Source organism: Siniperca chuatsi, linkage group LG6 (assembly GCF_020085105.1).
Source record: "Siniperca chuatsi isolate FFG_IHB_CAS linkage group LG6, ASM2008510v1, whole genome shotgun sequence".
Classification (NCBI taxonomy): domain Eukaryota; kingdom Metazoa; phylum Chordata; class Actinopteri; order Centrarchiformes; family Sinipercidae; genus Siniperca; species Siniperca chuatsi.
The window spans coordinates 738327-757500 of NC_058047.1; the positions used below are offsets into that span (position 1 = coordinate 738327).

The window sequence follows — 19174 nt, forward strand, 5'->3', positions numbered from 1 at the left end:
TCAAGTTCATTATATGTCCGCCATTCAAGTGGTTAACTCGTGTCAAGCACTTTGTCTCAGAAACTGAAAACAAAAATAAACATTACAAGACTTTTGTCACTGCCAGTGATCACGTGACAAGACGTCTTTGGTCTCTTTTAAAAATTTGTGAATAGTTTTGTGATTTAGCTGACGACCAAGTAGGGTTGGGCCGACAACTGAGCCCATCGCAACAACCATCAATTTAAAAGCCCCCCCCCCTCCCCTCGCGAGTAATATCTCGTTGCTGAAAGAAATATATAATCATATGATCTGCTCAATGAGGTAACTTAAGCATAGTGTTAACCGTTCCTGCTGCAGCTTTCAGACCGTGGTCGGGAAGCACAGGGAAGACTTTGTTTTCCTGCAGGGCTGAACTTGATGCTAACCTCGGGGCTAACCATTTCCACTTTTACCAGCAGCTGGGAGGCAAGACACGGGAACATTGTCTTGGGTATTGAGGAGCTGCAGCGTTTATTCATGGCCAAACTGTAACCTACGCTGTATATTTCCTGCTCACCTGTCCCTCTGCTCCGATCGGCAACACCTGTCTGCTCTGAGTGCAGTCACTCTCTCTCTCGCTCACCCACACACTCACTACGCACTGCCCTGCTCCTTAAAGGAGCCACGCTGCTCTTACAACAAACAGGGAGGGAAAGTAAAGAGAGACCGGGTGATTAGGTGAGGATGGAAAGTGAACATCAAACCCATTTGAAGGCACCATTAACACATGCAATTAATGTCTGAAGCAAACAGATAAACAGGATGCAGTGTTTCACATTATGTCATTGCTTTTAATGGCTGTTATGAGACAGACGGAGGCCATAAAACTTTAATTAAATGTGAAATCCATACCGACATGAATGAGTCACTACTGAATCACTTCATTGTGTGTGTGTGTGTGTGTGTGTGGACGCTTGGACTGGTAGGGAGGTGTTAATGGACTCACAGGATGTAGAGGATGACGCCCACCGACCACATGTCCACCTCAGGGCCGTAGGCATTTCCCCGCAGGATCTCTGGAGCTGCAGGCAAAGGAGCCTGTTAGCCGCCAGATGGCTGACAGAAGCTCTAACTGAGAGTACTGTGAAATCCCACAGAGCAGCGGCTGCAGGGAACGCATCACTGACCGCTACCGGACATCACAGTAACACAGGTCATTCAACACATCCACTGCAGATATTACACCATCTACTCAGGATGTTCTCATTCACTTTTCATAGTTATACCTTTGAGAAGTAATGCTCTGTAATTCGTATATAACCCACGTAATCGGGGGCCACGAGGCAGTTACATTTATCATTATGCGGCGACCTCTAGTGGCCTCAGTAATTATGACGGGATCAAAGGATGAAGTCAGATGAGGAAGCATAAAGAGCGTCAAAGTCCACATAGGGAGGTGGAAGGGACGGGTGGATGGATGGACGGGTCAAACACAGGACTTTCACCCAGGAGACCGGGGTTTGTGTCCCATGTGAAACCAAAAGTCAACGCTGACTTATTTTAAGTCACGTACGTAAGCTATGTAACCTACGTAGGTTAAGTCACATGATTTACTTCACGTGACTTACTGTGAGTTACTAACATAACTTACTTATTTTAACCGTAATCGTGAGCTTTTCCTAAACCTAACCAAACGACGACCGTTTCAAAATGTTAACCACGTGTTTATTGTTACCATGACGACGAAGGTCCGGTACGCCTGTTGCTGGACATTCGTAGGATTATGCACGAAAAATGGTGCATTACTTTTCGTAAGATCTCATACGAAGCGTATGAGGATACGTTGATCTACTACTGCTACTACACCTTCTACTACTGCTACTACACCTTCTACTACTGCTACACCATCTACTGCTACTACACCATCTACTGCTACTACACCTTCTACTACTGCTACTACATCATCTACTACTGCTACTACATCATCTACTGCTGCTACTACACCATCTACTACTGCTACACCATCTACTACTGCTACTACATCATCTACTACTGCTACACCATCTACTGCTACTACACCTTCTACTACTGCTACTACATCATCTACTACTGCTACTACATCATCTACTGCTGCTACTACACCATCTACTACTGCTACACCATCTACTACTGCTACTACATCATCTACTACTGCTACTACATCATCTACTGCTGCTACTACACCATCTACTACTGCTACACCATCTACTACTGCTACTACATCATCTACTACTGCTACACCATCTACTGCTACTACACCTTCTACTACTGCTACTACATCATCTACTACTGCTACTACATCATCTACTGCTGCTACTACACCATCTACTACTGCTACACCATCTACTACTGCTACTACATCATCTACTACTGCTACTACATCATCTACTGCTGCTACTACACCATCTACTACTGCTACACCATCTACTGCTACTACATCATCTACTACTGCTACTACACCTTCTACTACTTCTACTACACCATCTACTACTGCTACACCATCTACTGCTACTACATCATCTACTACTGCTACTACACCTTCTACTACTGCTACTACATCATCTACTGCTGCTACTACACCTTCTACTACTGCTACACCATCTACTACTGCTACTACACCTTCTACTACTGCTACTACATCATCTACTGCTACTACATCATCTACTGCTACTACATCATTTACTACAGCTACTATACCATTTTCTACTGCACCACCCAGTACTCCTACACCATGTAGTATTGCTAGTACAGCTTTGTCACAGTGTAGCGGAGGTGATAAACTCACCGCAGTACCCCGGTGTACCACAGACGGTCTTCATGGTCACCTGGTCATCGATGATTTTGGAAAGACCAAAGTCAGCTGCAAGAGAGGAGAACATTTCTTCACTAGAACTGAAATAAAACAAAATCATTTTATTCATCGTTTCCTTTAACAGTGTAAGTAACTGTGTAAAGTGGAAGGTGTTGGCGGAGGAGTCTCCCTGAACCAGAGTGGAGGCTGAATGTGAGCTTCTTCCATCTGTTAGCCGGAGGCCCGCTGGCCATCTGGAGGCTGACACACACTGACGCTCGCATGGACCAAATAATAAGCCAGCTTCTGTTACACATTCAGACTGATTGTTGTTCAAACTAAAGAAAAGAAAACTGTGTTGCTTTCAAGTGCTGTCATATATATCATATATTATCATAATATCAAGTTCAGCTTGCATGGATAATATAAAAAACAAGGTTCGATATGACAGATGGGATTCTCTGTTATCTCCAAATTGCAGATGAATTGCAGTGGTGGAAAGTAAATTTACTCAAGTACTTGTGTATCCCATTTCCTGCTACTTCATACTTGTACTCCACTACATCTCTGAGGGAAAATGATGTAATATTACAGGTTAAGATAAGACTTATTGATCCCGGGGGGGGGAATTCACAAGCTGCCCAGCAGAATATAAAGTAATTACAATGAGCTCCACCTTCACCAGCTGCAGCATTAAAGTGCCGAACACATGAATGCATCAATAATTACTATCCAGTAATATAATATATATTATTCTGAAATGAGCCGTTCTGCATAATGAGTACTTTTACTTCTGGTATTTTAAATATATATTGCTGCTAATACTTTTGAAATCAGGATTTCTTACGGAGTATTTCTACACTGTGGTGTTCTTCCACAGTGTAGAAATACTTCTTCCACCACTAATGAATTGTTTATGGTTAGAAAACATAAAAACTTTATCAACTGCTGATGGTAAAACTGAATCATTTATAATATCATCGGTGAAATGAATCTAAAAATCTCTGCCACTACTTTAAAAACATGTATCTTAATAATAATCTGTGTGAAAGTTAAAAGACAATTCCGGTATTTGTCAACCTGTGTATTATTCTCATATCTGAGAACAAGGTCGACCTGGGAAAGAAACGCACGCCTCCTGCAGCTTTCTCCAAGTCTTTAGGAAGGAATCACTTTCTGAATGTCGGCTACAAACAGGTCAGCTCCTCTCAGGGCTTTGAACTTCTCTGTTTGCATTTTATTAAGTTAAATTTGGGATTATTTATCCATATCTTCCACTGCACTGTCATTTGTATTCTACTGTTTAATCTGTTATGTCTATTTTACTTTGTTTTAATCATTTTAAATCATATTTACGTCTTTTTTATTGCCTTGTGTTTCTTTTTTATCTTGTCTGAATGTAGAGCACTCTGAACTGCCTTGATGTTGAAAGGTGCTGTATAAATACCTCGCGAGTTTCTTGATATTCTCACTTGTTGTGCAATTAGCCAGAGCTGGAGTGTCTTTATCGCGGCAGTCAATAAAAACACCACGGTGTGTACTAAACGTCTCGCTAAAACCTCTCGTATGCTTCCACCTCTCAGGATTCAAACATCAAAAGTGCGGCACAGTAAAAACACTAAAACACCTGCATGTACACAAGAACGTGGAGAGTACAGTACGTCAGCCGGCGGACCGGGGGCTCGATCTGCTGGTGACGACATTCTGTTTCTAGACTTAATGACGAGTGTTTGAGATTTTTGGAAAGCTGCAGGAGGCTCGAATCCCCCGATCGCCATATTTCGTGTTGCCCACGTTTCCCAAATCTGTCAAACTGCGGCGGCGAGTAAACTGCTGTTACGACCCATAGTGACGATGGACAAAAGTATGAGGACAGACAACAACAGACGCTCAGAAAACTGTTGACACAGTCACAAAAAAACCTGCAAAACCTGCAAAAACATTCACATTATCCAGGAAGGTGTCGTCCCTCATTCGTCCAGGAGTGTTCTATCGTAGAAAAGGTTTCAGTCGTAGTCAGAAACAGTAGTTTGGAAACAATTAGGTCAGTTTCAGGTGAAACTAGCTAATCAACAGATACTCAGGTAGACTCCTTCCTGAGGGCGGGGCTTATGTAACTCAGAGTAGCTTAAATTTCCAGTTCCTGTCCCATTTTTTCCCACAATTGAGAATGACTTCCGGATGGGAGCCGAAACGTCTTGATTCTGAAAACAGCGTCCAGGCGACTACGACTGAAACCTTTTCTACGATATTATCCAGGAAGTAAGACGTCCACCTCCTTAAAGACACAGTGAAGTTCTGATCTTGTGTCCCTGTGTCGATTTTTCATTTATCTCTCGTTACATGACAAATATGTGTAAAAAAAAAATCATGTTTGAGTATTTTTTATATTAAAATCCCTCTTTTCTCTTCCTGTAAAAATATTTTTGATGACTCATCTTGAACTTTGGGTAGCCAATCAAATGTGATTTGATTTTGATCTGAGTGAGCAGATATATTAGCTAAGCCACGCCCACTTTTGAGCGATCCAATCACATCTACAGGATTTGATTGAAATCGCCCTCGTAACTAAACCCCGTCCACACGCTCTGCGTCACTCTGAAGATAAAGACGCTCCAACTTCACTTCATTGGAAAGCTCTTATATTTGTAACCTCGTGTTGTTATCCTGATCACGGGCTGAGGTTCAATAAAGTTTCATTCGTTTGTGTCGTAATCAGATCTGAAACCGTGTGGAGTTGTTGGTTTGTTACCGATCTTCAGCGGAGCGTCCAGCGACAGGTCGGCGTACAGCAGGTTCTCCGGTTTGAGGTCACGATGCACGACGCCGTTCTCGTGCAGATACTGAAACACACAAACACACGACACAAACACAGTTTGAAAGCTGCTCCACGTTTTATCGCAACACTAACAGTGTAAAAGTCCGGCTGGCGCCCTCTGGAGGCTGCAGTGTCTGTTACAGCCACAGGATGAAAGCGTTGGACAGGACAAACTGGAGTGAACGAGATGTGAAAAGCCTTCAGGTGAGGTGAAGGTGTCTGAGGTGAGGTGGAGGGTGGTGTCAATGGGGGTTGGCAGGACGGACTGACAGATGGCCTCTTCCTCCAGCTCCCAGCATCCCCTGCTGCTGTCCGAACACTCACTTCCTCTTCTCCGATCAGCTGCTGTCTGTCAGCGAGTTTCATAGTCGAGCACTTTGAGAGACAACAGAAGCCGATAAATCAGATCTCTCTCTTTCCTTTAAACCTGACACACACGGCAGTTTGATTTCTTCAAAATGAAGACGTCCAATTCCAATCTGTTCTTTGTCTGATTTTAATCATTTTCATGATAAATATTAGAGACGTCCCGAGCCGGTCCTTAGTATCTCTACTGCGTTTCTGTACTGTGTACTCTGTGTTCTGTGTTCTGTGTTCTGTGTACAGTGTACAGTGTACTGTGTACAGTGTACTGTGTACTGTGTACTGTGTACTGTGCTGTACTCGGCCGGTGTTGCAGAGCTCTGGCTGATGCCTGCAGCATTTCGCTGCATATGAGAGTGAAAACGTGTTCACAGAAAACACGTCCACTTGGTGGGGTCACGACCCTGAGCTTGAGAAACTGGTGGGGAAAAGATGCTGATGTGTTCAGGGGCAGCAGGACGTTGCTGTGCTGCAGATTAATGCCACACACACATATGATACAGCAAATACAACTGTACTGTAATCCTAACACACACACACACACAAACACACACGGGCGTATGTTTCTCTGCGTGTAGATGTAGGTCAGCTGTGGTCAGCGTGTGCTTCTGTGTGTGTGTGTGTTTATATGTGCTTGCGTGTGTGTTTGTATTAATCCTCTCTGGTTTTAATCTGTTCAGCAGCAGGATGGAAGCTGCTGTTACATAAGAGACCTGCAGCGCTGCCGCACGCTGCCGCTGTTTGCAGCGACGCCGGCAACCAGACCGGGACCGGCCATCGGGAGCGCCGGGAGCATTCCTGCTGGCCTGGCGAGCCGCTACAGTCCCTCAGAACTGTAGACCGTCAGCCCCCCCCCCCGCCTGCTTTTAACCTGATGGTATGATCGATCTCTGTCATAACACGTGATTGGCCGCATGCACAGGGGGTGTGGTTTAAAAACGAAAAACATTCGAGCATGTCATATCACAACTACCTTTCCCGAGTTGATTCGATGTTTTAAAAAAGTGAATCATGTTATGTAGGAAATAATCTGGATGGACAATAAAGATGTGTATTAACTAACTCTTGAAACTGAAGACACTTGGTTGTTTGTAACTATGTTTTTTTTAAACTAACAATTAGAGTGGGGGGCATGGGGGTCCTTCCCCAGAAACTACACTAAATCAGTTTTTATAGCTCAGTAATCTCCCACTTCATATTATATATATATGTGTGTGGGTGCGTACCTGCTGTTGCGAACCGATTTCATCCTGCGACTTTTGGAAGAAACCAGTACCAGGGAACGGCCCCCCCAGGCTTGAATGGGCATGACGCGTCTGCTTACAGTATACGTGGTCTGTGGTTGATGGAGTGAATGTGGAGACTGGCCCGGACTGACGTTAAATTCCCGGCATGAATTATTATCCTAGTCCGCCCCTGCCTGCAACCAACTACAGCAACTACTGCAACCAACTACAGCAACACATGCAACCAACTACAGCAACAACACCTGCAACCAACTACAGCAACAACACCTGCAACCAACTACAGCAACACATGCAACCAACTACAGCAACAACACCTGCAACCAACTACTGCAACACATGCAACCAACTACAGCAACAACACCTGCAACCAACTACAGCAACTACTGCAACCAACTACAGCAACACATGCAACCAACTACAGCAACAACACCTGCAACCAACTACAGCAACAACACCTGCAACCAACTACAGCAACAACACCTGCGGCCAACTGCAGCAACACATGCGGCCAACTGCAGCAACAACACCTGCAACCAACTGCTGCAACACATGCGGCCAACTACAGCAACAACACCTGCAACCAACTACAGCAACTACTGCGGCCAACTACAGCAACAACACCTGCAACCAACTACTGCAACACATGCAACCAACTACAGCAACAACACCTGCAACCAACTACAGCAACTACTGCAACCAACTACAGCAACAACACCTGCAACCAACTACAGCAACTACTGCAACCAACTACAGCAACAACACCTGCAACCAACTACAGCAACTACTGCAACTAACTACTGCAACAACACCTGCAACCAACTACAGCAACTACATCGACACCTGCAACCAACTACAGCAACTACAGCAACACATGCAACCAACTACAGCAACTACAGCGACACCTGCAAATAACTACTGGAACACCTGAAGCTAACTACTGCGACACCTGCAACTAACTACAGCAACTACATCGACTCCTGCAACTAACTACTGCAACTACACCGACACCTGCAACTGACTACAGCAACTACAGCGACACCTGCAACTAACTACAGCAACTACAGCGACACCTGCAACTAACTACAGCAACTACATCGACACCTGCAAATAACTACTGCAACACCTGAAGCTAACTACTGCAACTACACTGACACCTGCAACCAACTACTGCAACTACTGCGACACCTGAAACCAAGTACTGCAACTACTGCAACACCTGCAACTAACTACAGCAACTATACTGACTCCTGCAACTAACTACAGCAACTACAGCAACACCTGCAACTAACTACAGCAACTACACCGACTCCTGCAACTAACTACTGCAACTATTGCAACTAACTACTGCAACTACAGTGACTCCTGCAACTAACTACTGCAACTACAGCGACTCCTGCAACTAACTACTGCAACTACACCAACACCTGCAACTAACTACTGCAACTATTGCAACCAACTACAGCAACTACACCGACTCCTGCAACTAACTACTGCAACTATTGCAACTAACTACTGCAACTACAGTGACTCCTGCAACTAACTACTGCAACTACAGCGACTCCTGCAACTAACTACTGCAACTACACCAACACCTGCAACTAACTACTGCAACTATTGCAACCAACTACAGCAACTACACCGACTCCTGCAACTAACTACTGCAACTATTGCAACTAACTACTGCAACTACAGTGACTCCTGCAACTAATTACTGCAACTACAGCGACTCCTGCAACTAACTACAGCAACTACACCGACTCCTGCAACTAACTACTGCAACTATTGCAACCAACTACAGCAACTACACCGACACCTGCAACTAACTACAGCAACTACATCGACACCTGCAACCAACTACAGCAACTACAGCAACACATGCAACCAACTACAGCAACTACAGCGACACCTGCAAATAACTACTGGAACACCTGAAGCTAACTACTGCGACACCTGCAACTAACTACAGCAACTACATCGACTCCTGCAACTAACTACTGCAACTACACCGACACCTGCAACTAACTACAGCAACTACAGCGACACCTGCAACTAACTACAGCAACTACATCGACACCTGTAAATAACTACTGCAACACCTGAAGCTAACTACTGCAACTACATCGACACCTGCAACCAACTACTGCAACTACTGCGACACCTGAAACCAAGTACTGCAACTACTGCAACACCTGCAACTAACTACAGCAACTATACTGACTCCTGCAACTAACTACAGCAACTACAGCAACACCTGCAACTAACTACAGCAACTACACCGACTCCTGCAACTAACTACTGCAACTATTGCAACTAACTACTGCAACTACAGTGACTCCTGCAACTAACTACTGCAACTACACCAACACCTGCAACTAACTACTGCAACTATTGCAACCAACTACAGCAACTACACCGACTTCTGCAACTAACTACTGCAACTATTGCAACTAACTACTGCAACTACAGTGACTCCTGCAACTAACTACTGCAACTACAGCGACTCCTGCAACTAACTACTGCAACTACACCAACACCTGCAACTAACTACTGCAACTATTGCAACCAACTACAGCAACTACACCGACTCCTGCAACTAACTACAGCAACTATTGCAACTAACTACTGCAACTACAGTGACTCCTGCAACTAACTACTGCAACTACATCGACACCTGCAACTAACTACTGCAACTACACCGACACCTGCAACCAACAACTGCAACTACTGCGACACCTGCAACCAACTACTGCAACTACTGCAACACCTGCAACTAACTACAGCAACTACACCAACTCCTGCAACTAACTACAGCAACTAACTACTGCAACAACACCTGCAACCAACTACAGCAACTACATCGACACCTGCAACCAACTACAGCAACTACAGCAACACATGCAACCAACTACAGCAACTACAGCGACACCTGCAAATAACTACTGGAACACCTGAAGCTAACTACTGCGACACCTGCAACTAACTACAGCAACTACATCGACTCCTGCAACTAACTACTGCAACTACACCGACACCTGCAACTAACTACAGCAACTACAGCGACACCTGCAACTAACTACAGCAACTACATCGACACCTGCAAATAACTACTGCAACACCTGAAGCTAACTACTGCAACTACACTGACACCTGCAACCAACTACTGCAACTACTGCGACACCTGAAACCAAGTACTGCAACTACTGCAACACCTGCAACTAACTACAGCAACTATACTGACTCCTGCAACTAACTACAGCAACTACAGCAACACCTGCAACTAACTACAGCAACTACACCGACTCCTGCAACTAACTACTGCAACTATTGCAACTAACTACTGCAACTACAGTGACTCCTGCAACTAACTACTGCAACTACAGTGACTCCTGCAACTAACTACTGCAACTACACCAACACCTGCAACTAACTACTGCAACTATTGCAACCAACTACAGCAACTACACCGACTCCTGCAACTAACTACTGCAACTATTGCAACTAACTACTGCAACTACAGTGACTCCTGCAACTAACTACTGCAACTACAGCGACTCCTGCAACTAACTACTGCAACTACACCAACACCTGCAACTAACTACTGCAACTATTGCAACCAACTACAGCAACTACACCGACTCCTGCAACTAACTACTGCAACTATTGCAACTAACTACTGCAACTACAGTGACTCCTGCAACTAATTACTGCAACTACAGCGACTACTGCAACTAACTACAGCAACTACACCGACTCCTGCAACTAACTACTGCAACTATTGCAACCAACTACAGCAACTACACCGACACCTGCAACTAACTACAGCAACTACATCGACACCTGCAACCAACTACAGCAACTACAGCAACACATGCAACCAACTACAGCAACTACAGCGACACCTGCAAATAACTACTGGAACACCTGAAGCTAACTACTGCGACACCTGCAACTAACTACAGCAACTACATCGACTCCTGCAACTAACTACTGCAACTACACCGACACCTGCAACTAACTACAGCAACTACAGCGACACCTGCAACTAACTACAGCAACTACATCGACACCTGTAAATAACTACTGCAACACCTGAAGCTAACTACTGCAACTACATCGACACCTGCAACCAACTACTGCAACTACTGCGACACCTGAAACCAAGTACTGCAACTACTGCAACACCTGCAACTAACTACAGCAACTATACTGACTCCTGCAACTAACTACAGCAACTACAGCAACACCTGCAACTAACTACAGCAACTACACCGACTCCTGCAACTAACTACTGCAACTATTGCAACTAACTACTGCAACTACAGTGACTCCTGCAACTAACTACTGCAACTACAGCGACTCCTGCAACTAACTACTGCAACTACACCAACACCTGCAACTAACTACTGCAACTATTGCAACCAACTACAGCAACTACACCGACTTCTGCAACTAACTACTGCAACTATTGCAACTAACTACTGCAACTACAGTGACTCCTGCAACTAACTACTGCAACTACAGCGACTCCTGCAACTAACTACTGCAACTACACCAACACCTGCAACTAACTACTGCAACTATTGCAACCAACTACAGCAACTACACCGACTCCTGCAACTAACTACAGCAACTATTGCAACTAACTACTGCAACTACAGTGACTCCTGCAACTAACTACTGCAACTACATCGACACCTGCAACTAACTACTGCAACTACACCGACACCTGCAACCAACAACTGCAACTACTGCGACACCTGCAACCAACTACTGCAACTACTGCAACACCTGCAACTAACTACAGCAACTACACCAACTCCTGCAACTAACTACAGCAACTAACTACTGCAACTACACCGACACCTGCAACCAACAACTGCAACTACTGCGACACCTGCAACCAACTACTGCAACTACTGCAACACCTGCAACTAACTACAGCAACTACACCAACTCCTGCAACTAACCTCAGCAACTAACTACTGCAACTACACCGACTCCTGCAACTAACTACAGCAACTACAGCAACACCTGCAACTAACTACTGCAACTACACCGACTCCTGCAACTAACTACTGCAACTATTGCAACTAACTACTGCAACTACAGTGACTCCTGCAACTAACTACAGCAACTACAGCGACTCCTGCAACTAACTACAGCAACTACACCGACTCCTGCAACTAACTACTGCAACTATTGCAACCAACTACAGCAACTACACCGATTCCTACAACTAAGTACACCAACTATTGCAACTAACTACTGCAACTACACCGACACCTGCAACTAACTACAGCAACTACATCGACACCTGCAACTAACTACAGCAACTACAACAACACCTGCAACCAACAACTGCAACTACTGCGACACCTGCAACCAACTACTGCAACTACTGCAACACCTGCAACTAACTACAACAACTACAACAACACCTGCAACTAACTACTGCAACTACACCGACACCTGCAACTAACTACTGCAACTATTGCAACCAACTACAGCAACTACACCGACTCCTGCAACTAACTACAGCAACTACACCGACACCTGCAACCAACAACTGCAACTACTGCGACACCTGCAACTAACTACTGCAACTACACCGACACCTGCAACTAACTACAGCAACTACAGCAACACCTGCAACTAACTACAGCAACTACATCGACACCTGCAAATAACTACTGCAACACCTGAAGCTAACTACTGCAACTACACCGACACCTGCAACCAACAACTGCAACTACTGCGACACCTGCAACCAACTACTGCAACTAACTACTGCAACTACACCGACTCCTGCAACTAACTACTGCAACTACACCGACACCTGCAACCAACTACTGCAACTAACTACTGCAACTACACCGACTCCTGCAACTAACTACTGCAACTACAGCGACTCCTGCAACTAACTACTGCAACTACACCAACACCTGCAAGTAACTACTGCAACTATTGCAACCAACTACAGCAACTACACCGACTCCTGCAACTGACTACTGCAACTATTGCAACTAACTACTGCAACTACAGTGACTCCTGCAACTAACTACTGCAACTACAGCGACTCCTGCAACTAACTACTGCAACTACACCAACACCTGCAACTAACTACTGCAACTATTGCAACCAACTACAGCAACTACACCGACTCCTGCAACTAACTACTGCAACTATTGCAACTAACTACTGCAACTACAGTGACTCCTGCAACTAACTACTGCAACTACAGCGACTCCTGCAACTAACTACAGCAACTACACCGACTCCTGCAACTAACTACTGCAACTATTGCAACCAACTACAGCAACTACACCGACTCCTGCAACTAAGTACAGCAACTATTGCAACTAACTACTGCAACTACACCGACACCTGCAACTAACTACTGCAACTACATCGACACCTGCAACTAACTACTGCAACTACACCGACACCTGCAACCAACAACTGCAACTACTGCGACACCTGCAACCAACTACTGCAACTACTGCAACACCTGCAACTAACTACAGCAACTACAACAACACCTGCAACTAACTACAGCAACTACACCGACTCCTGCAACTAACTACAGCAACTAACTACTGCAACTACACCAACTCCTGCAACTAACTACAGCAACTAACTACTGCAACTACAACAACACCTGCAACTAACTACAGCAACTACACCGACTCCTGCAGCTAACTACAGCAACTACAACAACACCTGCAACTAACTACAGCAACTACACCGACTCCTGCAACTAACTACAGCAACTAACTACTGCAACTACACCAACACCTGCAACTAACTACTGCAACTACACCGACACCTGCAACCAACAACTGCAACTACTGCGACACCTGCAACTAACTACTGCAACTAACTACTGCAACTACACTGACACCTGCAACTAACTACAGCAACTACACCGACACCTGCAACCAACAACTGCAACTACTGCGACACCTGCAACCAACTACTGCAACTAACTACTGCAACTACACCGACTCCTGCAACTAACTACTGCAACTACACCGACACCTGCGACTAACTACAGCAACTACACCGACACCTGCAACCAACTACTGCAACTATTGCAACCAACTACAGCAACTACACCGACTCCTGCAACTAACTACAGCAACTACACCGACACCTGCAACCAACTACTGCAACTATTGCAACTAACTACTGCAACTACAGCGACTTAGAGACTAGAGGTCTTCCTGGGTCCAAAATCTTGTTTCCCCTGCATTGGTCTTCTCAGGCAGAGCTTCCTCCCAGCCTGTTTCATTACGATTACTGACAGAACAGCTGCACTAAAGCTTCTGATGATCATTCGGAAGATTATTTCCACTCATACTGGCAATAATTACATGCTGTTATTATCACTGACTTCTTTAATCAATTACAGTGTTTTTTCCTGTTGCTGCATATTCAGCCATGTTGGGCTCAAATAAGCTCCTTGTTGAAAGCGCAGTGTTGTGTAAGCATGTCGGTGAACGCCTCGTGGTTTTTTAACACATCACATGTTGACATTTAAATGTGATTTCGTGCCACTTTCATGTTTGATTAAATCTGCAAAGAAACAGGAAGACTCTGATTCATCGGCTGGAGGAGGAAGAACTCCTACACCACAAAACGCACAGTCTGCTTCTGAGCAGCAGCAGGAAAAGTCAAAATACAGACTGCCGTTAGAAGTGCAGTCCAACAGTTACTGAAATCCTGTCAGATGTTTCAGATGGACGTCAGTTTCATCTCTGTGCGTCCGGAGATATCCAGAGATCTGTGGCTTAGTGTGAGAGACCGAACAGAGATGGAGGAAGTGAACAGTAATCTAATGAGCGGAGGGAAGGGTGGAGCTGGAGGATCCTGACTGGGACCAGTCTGTGTGATGAAAACCAGAACCTCGGACAGCGTGGGATTCTCCTGACAGCGAGGACAGACACGGTGCAGCAGTCTTACCGCCACGGCCTCCAGGATCTGTTTGATGACGTGAGCGGCGTCTCTCTCGCTGTAGTAGCCACGCTCCACGATCCTGCAGACAAACACGAGGTAGAAATACCACGTGACACAAACACAGACTCTGCTAAACCCCGACCTCGTGGAGATAATGCTGTATATAAAAACCACATCGCCCTAAAACAATGAAACATCTGTCAGTGCGGTCAGAATACTGTATTCTACAGGTTTCATTTTAAATCAATTTGTTCACAAAATGTTATAAAAAGGAGTCTGTAGCCACAAGCTGCTGTTAGTGTGAATGGAGGGGATTTTTCTAAATAACATAATAAATAATATAATTATTTAATTATACATAATTGCCCATGTGGATATCAAAAATAAAAATAAATGCTGTAAAAATAATAATAAAAGTGAAGTGCCGTAGTGTCAAAATCTGGATTTACCTGACAGCACAGGTGTTCACCTGCCTGGTTACTGTCAGCAGCTTCCATCCAAATGTAGAGCAAATTTTGACCGAACTTACAGAAACTCATGAAGAAGAAACGTGACGCGCTGCTCGTCTCCACCCGCCGCTGCTCATTGGCTGATGGAGGCGAACAGCTGGTGGAGCTGCCGCTGCCGTTAAAGCAGCGCAGAAGAAGAGGACGCAGCGAGACGACGTCAATAAAAGCTCAGACGATGGAGACATGATGGAAACTTGACGTTTCTGTCGGCTTCATGTGAGGAAGGCTCCAGCCTCCTCATCGCTCCGCACACAGCTGATGCTCTCAGCTCTTCATGACGTCAGCAGTTATTTATTTATCAATCTGTTTCTGTTGCACTTTGTTGCATTCTGCTTTTATTGATAAACCAGCTTTTTTTTTTACCTCGGCCGAGCGTAAAAACTTTTTTGCGATATTTAAATTTTTTTCGCGACTTTTCTGCGATTCCCTCCAGCTGCTGTTTTTAATAAAAACTAGCGGACGGAAACGCAGCTGACGCCGGAGAGACGCAGCAGATGACGGCGATACGAGTGAGAAACGCCAGACATTTAAGAAGCTAACGTCCTTTCTTAAACGTGATCCATGTGTAGGCCTACAGAGCGTACATAAACATGTAGCGTAACATACTAACTACTCTATAGACACACCTGTCGAACAGCTCTCCTCCTGTCACCAGCTCCAGCACCAGAGCGATGTCGGTGTCCGTCTCGAAGATCTCCTTCAGCTGGATCTGAGAAGACCACAAGCAGGATCTTTAACTCTCTAACTTTGTAAATGTTACACAGAGACGTAAATAATAATAATGATAATAAAAATAAATTATATTTATAGAGCACTTATCAAGACAAAGTACAAAGTGCTTCACAACAAGAGAAATAAAATAACCAGTTCAGGTAAAATCAGGATCTGCTTTCTGATAAAAATGTGTTTTGAGACGAGACTTAAACGAAGACTCTGACTCAGACAGCCTGATGTCTTCGGGCAGGTTGTTCCAGAGCCTCGGGGCCCTGATGGCCAAAGCTCTGTCCCCCTTAGTTTCCATCCTGGACTCAGGGACAGACAGGAGACCCCTGCCCGAAGATCTCAGACTACGTGAAGGTTCATAAGGGATTACAAGGTCTAAAATACAGTCTGGAGCCATGAAGAGCCTTAAAAGTAATCAACAAGATCTTAAAGTCAGTCCTGAAACCAACAGGGGGCCGATGTAAAGAGGCTGAACCAGGTGTGACGTGGTCGCACCTCTGGGTCCTGGTTTACAGCCGAGCAGCTGAGTCCTGCACAGTCTGCAGGCGTTTCAGAGTGTTTAGATGAAGACGAGTGAAAGCTCTGAGCTAGTGTTAACTTAATGTCCTGCTGGTTGTAGTCCAGCTTTCTGACCCCGGCCGCTGAGCTCAGGCTGGAGATCCAGAACCGGTTCTGATGGAGAACGTCAGGTTTGTTCAGTCCAGCTCTGTGAAGTACTGATGCACAATATTTACAACACGGCGAGTTTCTGAGCTTTGCAAAAGAGACACAGTGAGATGGGAAGGTGGACTAACGTGACTCAGCGTTTTCTGCAGCAGGTGTACAAATATGCTGATGCAGCTGGTCCAACAGGTAACATTCAGCTGCACGAACACAGAAAACATTTACATTTTACAGCATTTTACCTTTTAACCAAACGGAAAGTTTACAGCCAGTGAGATGAGTTCTGATCTGTGTTGATTACTCATTCTAAATCCCTCTTATCGCTTCTTATCGACTCGTCCTGAACTCTGGGCGTGGTTACATTAATTTATCCAATCAAATATGATTTGGGGGTGACTAGCTAACCCCGCCCATCGTACGACGCCCCGCCTGACCGTTAGCTCGCGGTCAGCTGGGGCGTTATACGATTTGAATGTTGCTGAGCTCTAATTTATCCCTTTATCCTCCCGCTGACCTGAGAACAGGTGAGGGAGGCGAGCAGAAGCACGACGTATTCACGAAGCCACGCCCACGCTCGAGCCATCCAATCACATGCGCAGGATTTAATTAAACCCACACGTTCCGCTTCGCTCGGAAAAACGTCGCGTTACTGAAGAGAAAGACGCTCCGACTTCTGTTTCACTGTAACTTTAAATCATTCAGAGTTTAAGTATTATTGTTATTATCGTTGTTTTATATTATTATTTCATTATGTTCTCGGGTTGTGAATGCGATATCTCAGGAACGCCTGGAGGGCGGGTTTTCGAATTCGGCGGTCAAAGGTCAAAGGTCACTGTGACCTCGCGAAACACGTTTTTGGCCATAACTCAAGACGTGACGCAGTAATTACGAGAACGTTTCACACAGACGTTTAACGGGATACAACGATGACGTGATGACATTTTTTATCCAAAAGGTCAAAGGTCAACCTCACTGTGACATCATAATGTCCCGGAAGAACACTCTTTGGGCCGTTATTCAACGCCATAACTCAGGAACAGAGGGGTGACACTTTTGACTCAAAGGTCAAAGGTCACTGTGACGTCCAAAATAGGTTTTTAGCCGTAATTTAAGAAGGAATTGGGCGATTCCAGAGTTCAGATAACTAGCGCAGCGCGGGCTTTCCTCCATCTCGCCCATTCTGCCTTTCACTTCCTGCCTCGCATCATCAGAGTCACGCGACTGCAAGCAGCGCCACGGCGGTATTTCTAGTTCCATTTTATGTTTGTATTATTTTGAATTGTCTGATTATATTCGCCTCATTGCCTCCTGAAATGTTAATTAATCCAGGTTCAACCATGTGAAGCACTTTGTAACTTTGTTCTGAAAAGTGCTGTATGAATAAAGTTTATTATATATTATTAAGCCTGAGTCATCGGGAATCATCCGGTTATTTTTTTTGCTGTTTACACGTTTTATTTTCCTTATTTTACTCAAATAACATGACGAGAATCAGAAACAGGGTTTAATAAGAACCGGCATTATAATCAGAATCTGAGGCACAGTTATAGAGTAATTATACATTAATTATAGAGTAATTCACTTTATAAACTCTAAATGCGCATGAACCCATGGAGGTATTATAAGAACTGGATATGGGACTCAAAGATGGCGCCCAGTCACTTGGATGAAAGTTGCTCACGAGCGCATAAGCCACAACAGTTTCCTAGCTTCCTGGTTTGCTTCCATGTTGTGCGCTGCACATGCTCAGTGGTGTTTCTCCCACTGGCCCATAGACTTGACACAAATCTTATTTCTAGAGTCTGTGAAAGTTTTACAAATATAAAACCGTCACGGTTTAAACATTCAGAACGCAGGCAGTAATAAGCGAGCTTGTTTGCAGCTGGAGGCGTCCTGTCAGCAGCCTCTTTTATAATGGAGGTCTATGGGGACAATTGTTTTTGGGCTGCTAATACATCCCTGATGAACACGGTCGCTGTAGCAACCACCTAGTAACAACCCAACATTGACCAAGGCACCCTAGCAACCACAAAGTAACACCCTAGCAACCGTCCAGAGCTCACGGAAACAAGTTTGAACACTGCAGGAAGAAATATTTTGCTGA

General features: G+C 44.8%; 1 protein-coding gene across 2 annotated transcripts in view; it reads right to left on the reverse strand.

Annotated features, from left to right (window-relative positions):
* Positions 1-19174, reverse strand: part of si:ch73-60h1.1 (calcium/calmodulin-dependent protein kinase type IV) — a 36910-nt gene that overhangs the window by 9249 nt on the left and 8487 nt on the right. For both annotated transcript variants that reach the window (XM_044199999.1, XM_044200000.1), the window contains 5 exons: positions 16311-16393; positions 15182-15254; positions 5544-5634; positions 2786-2860; positions 968-1043 (listed from right to left, as the gene is read on the reverse strand). In XM_044199999.1, the coding sequence (XP_044055934.1) occupies positions 968-1043; positions 2786-2860; positions 5544-5634; positions 15182-15254; positions 16311-16393 (398 nt within the window). The remainder of the gene's footprint in view (positions 1-967; positions 1044-2785; positions 2861-5543; positions 5635-15181; positions 15255-16310; positions 16394-19174) is intronic.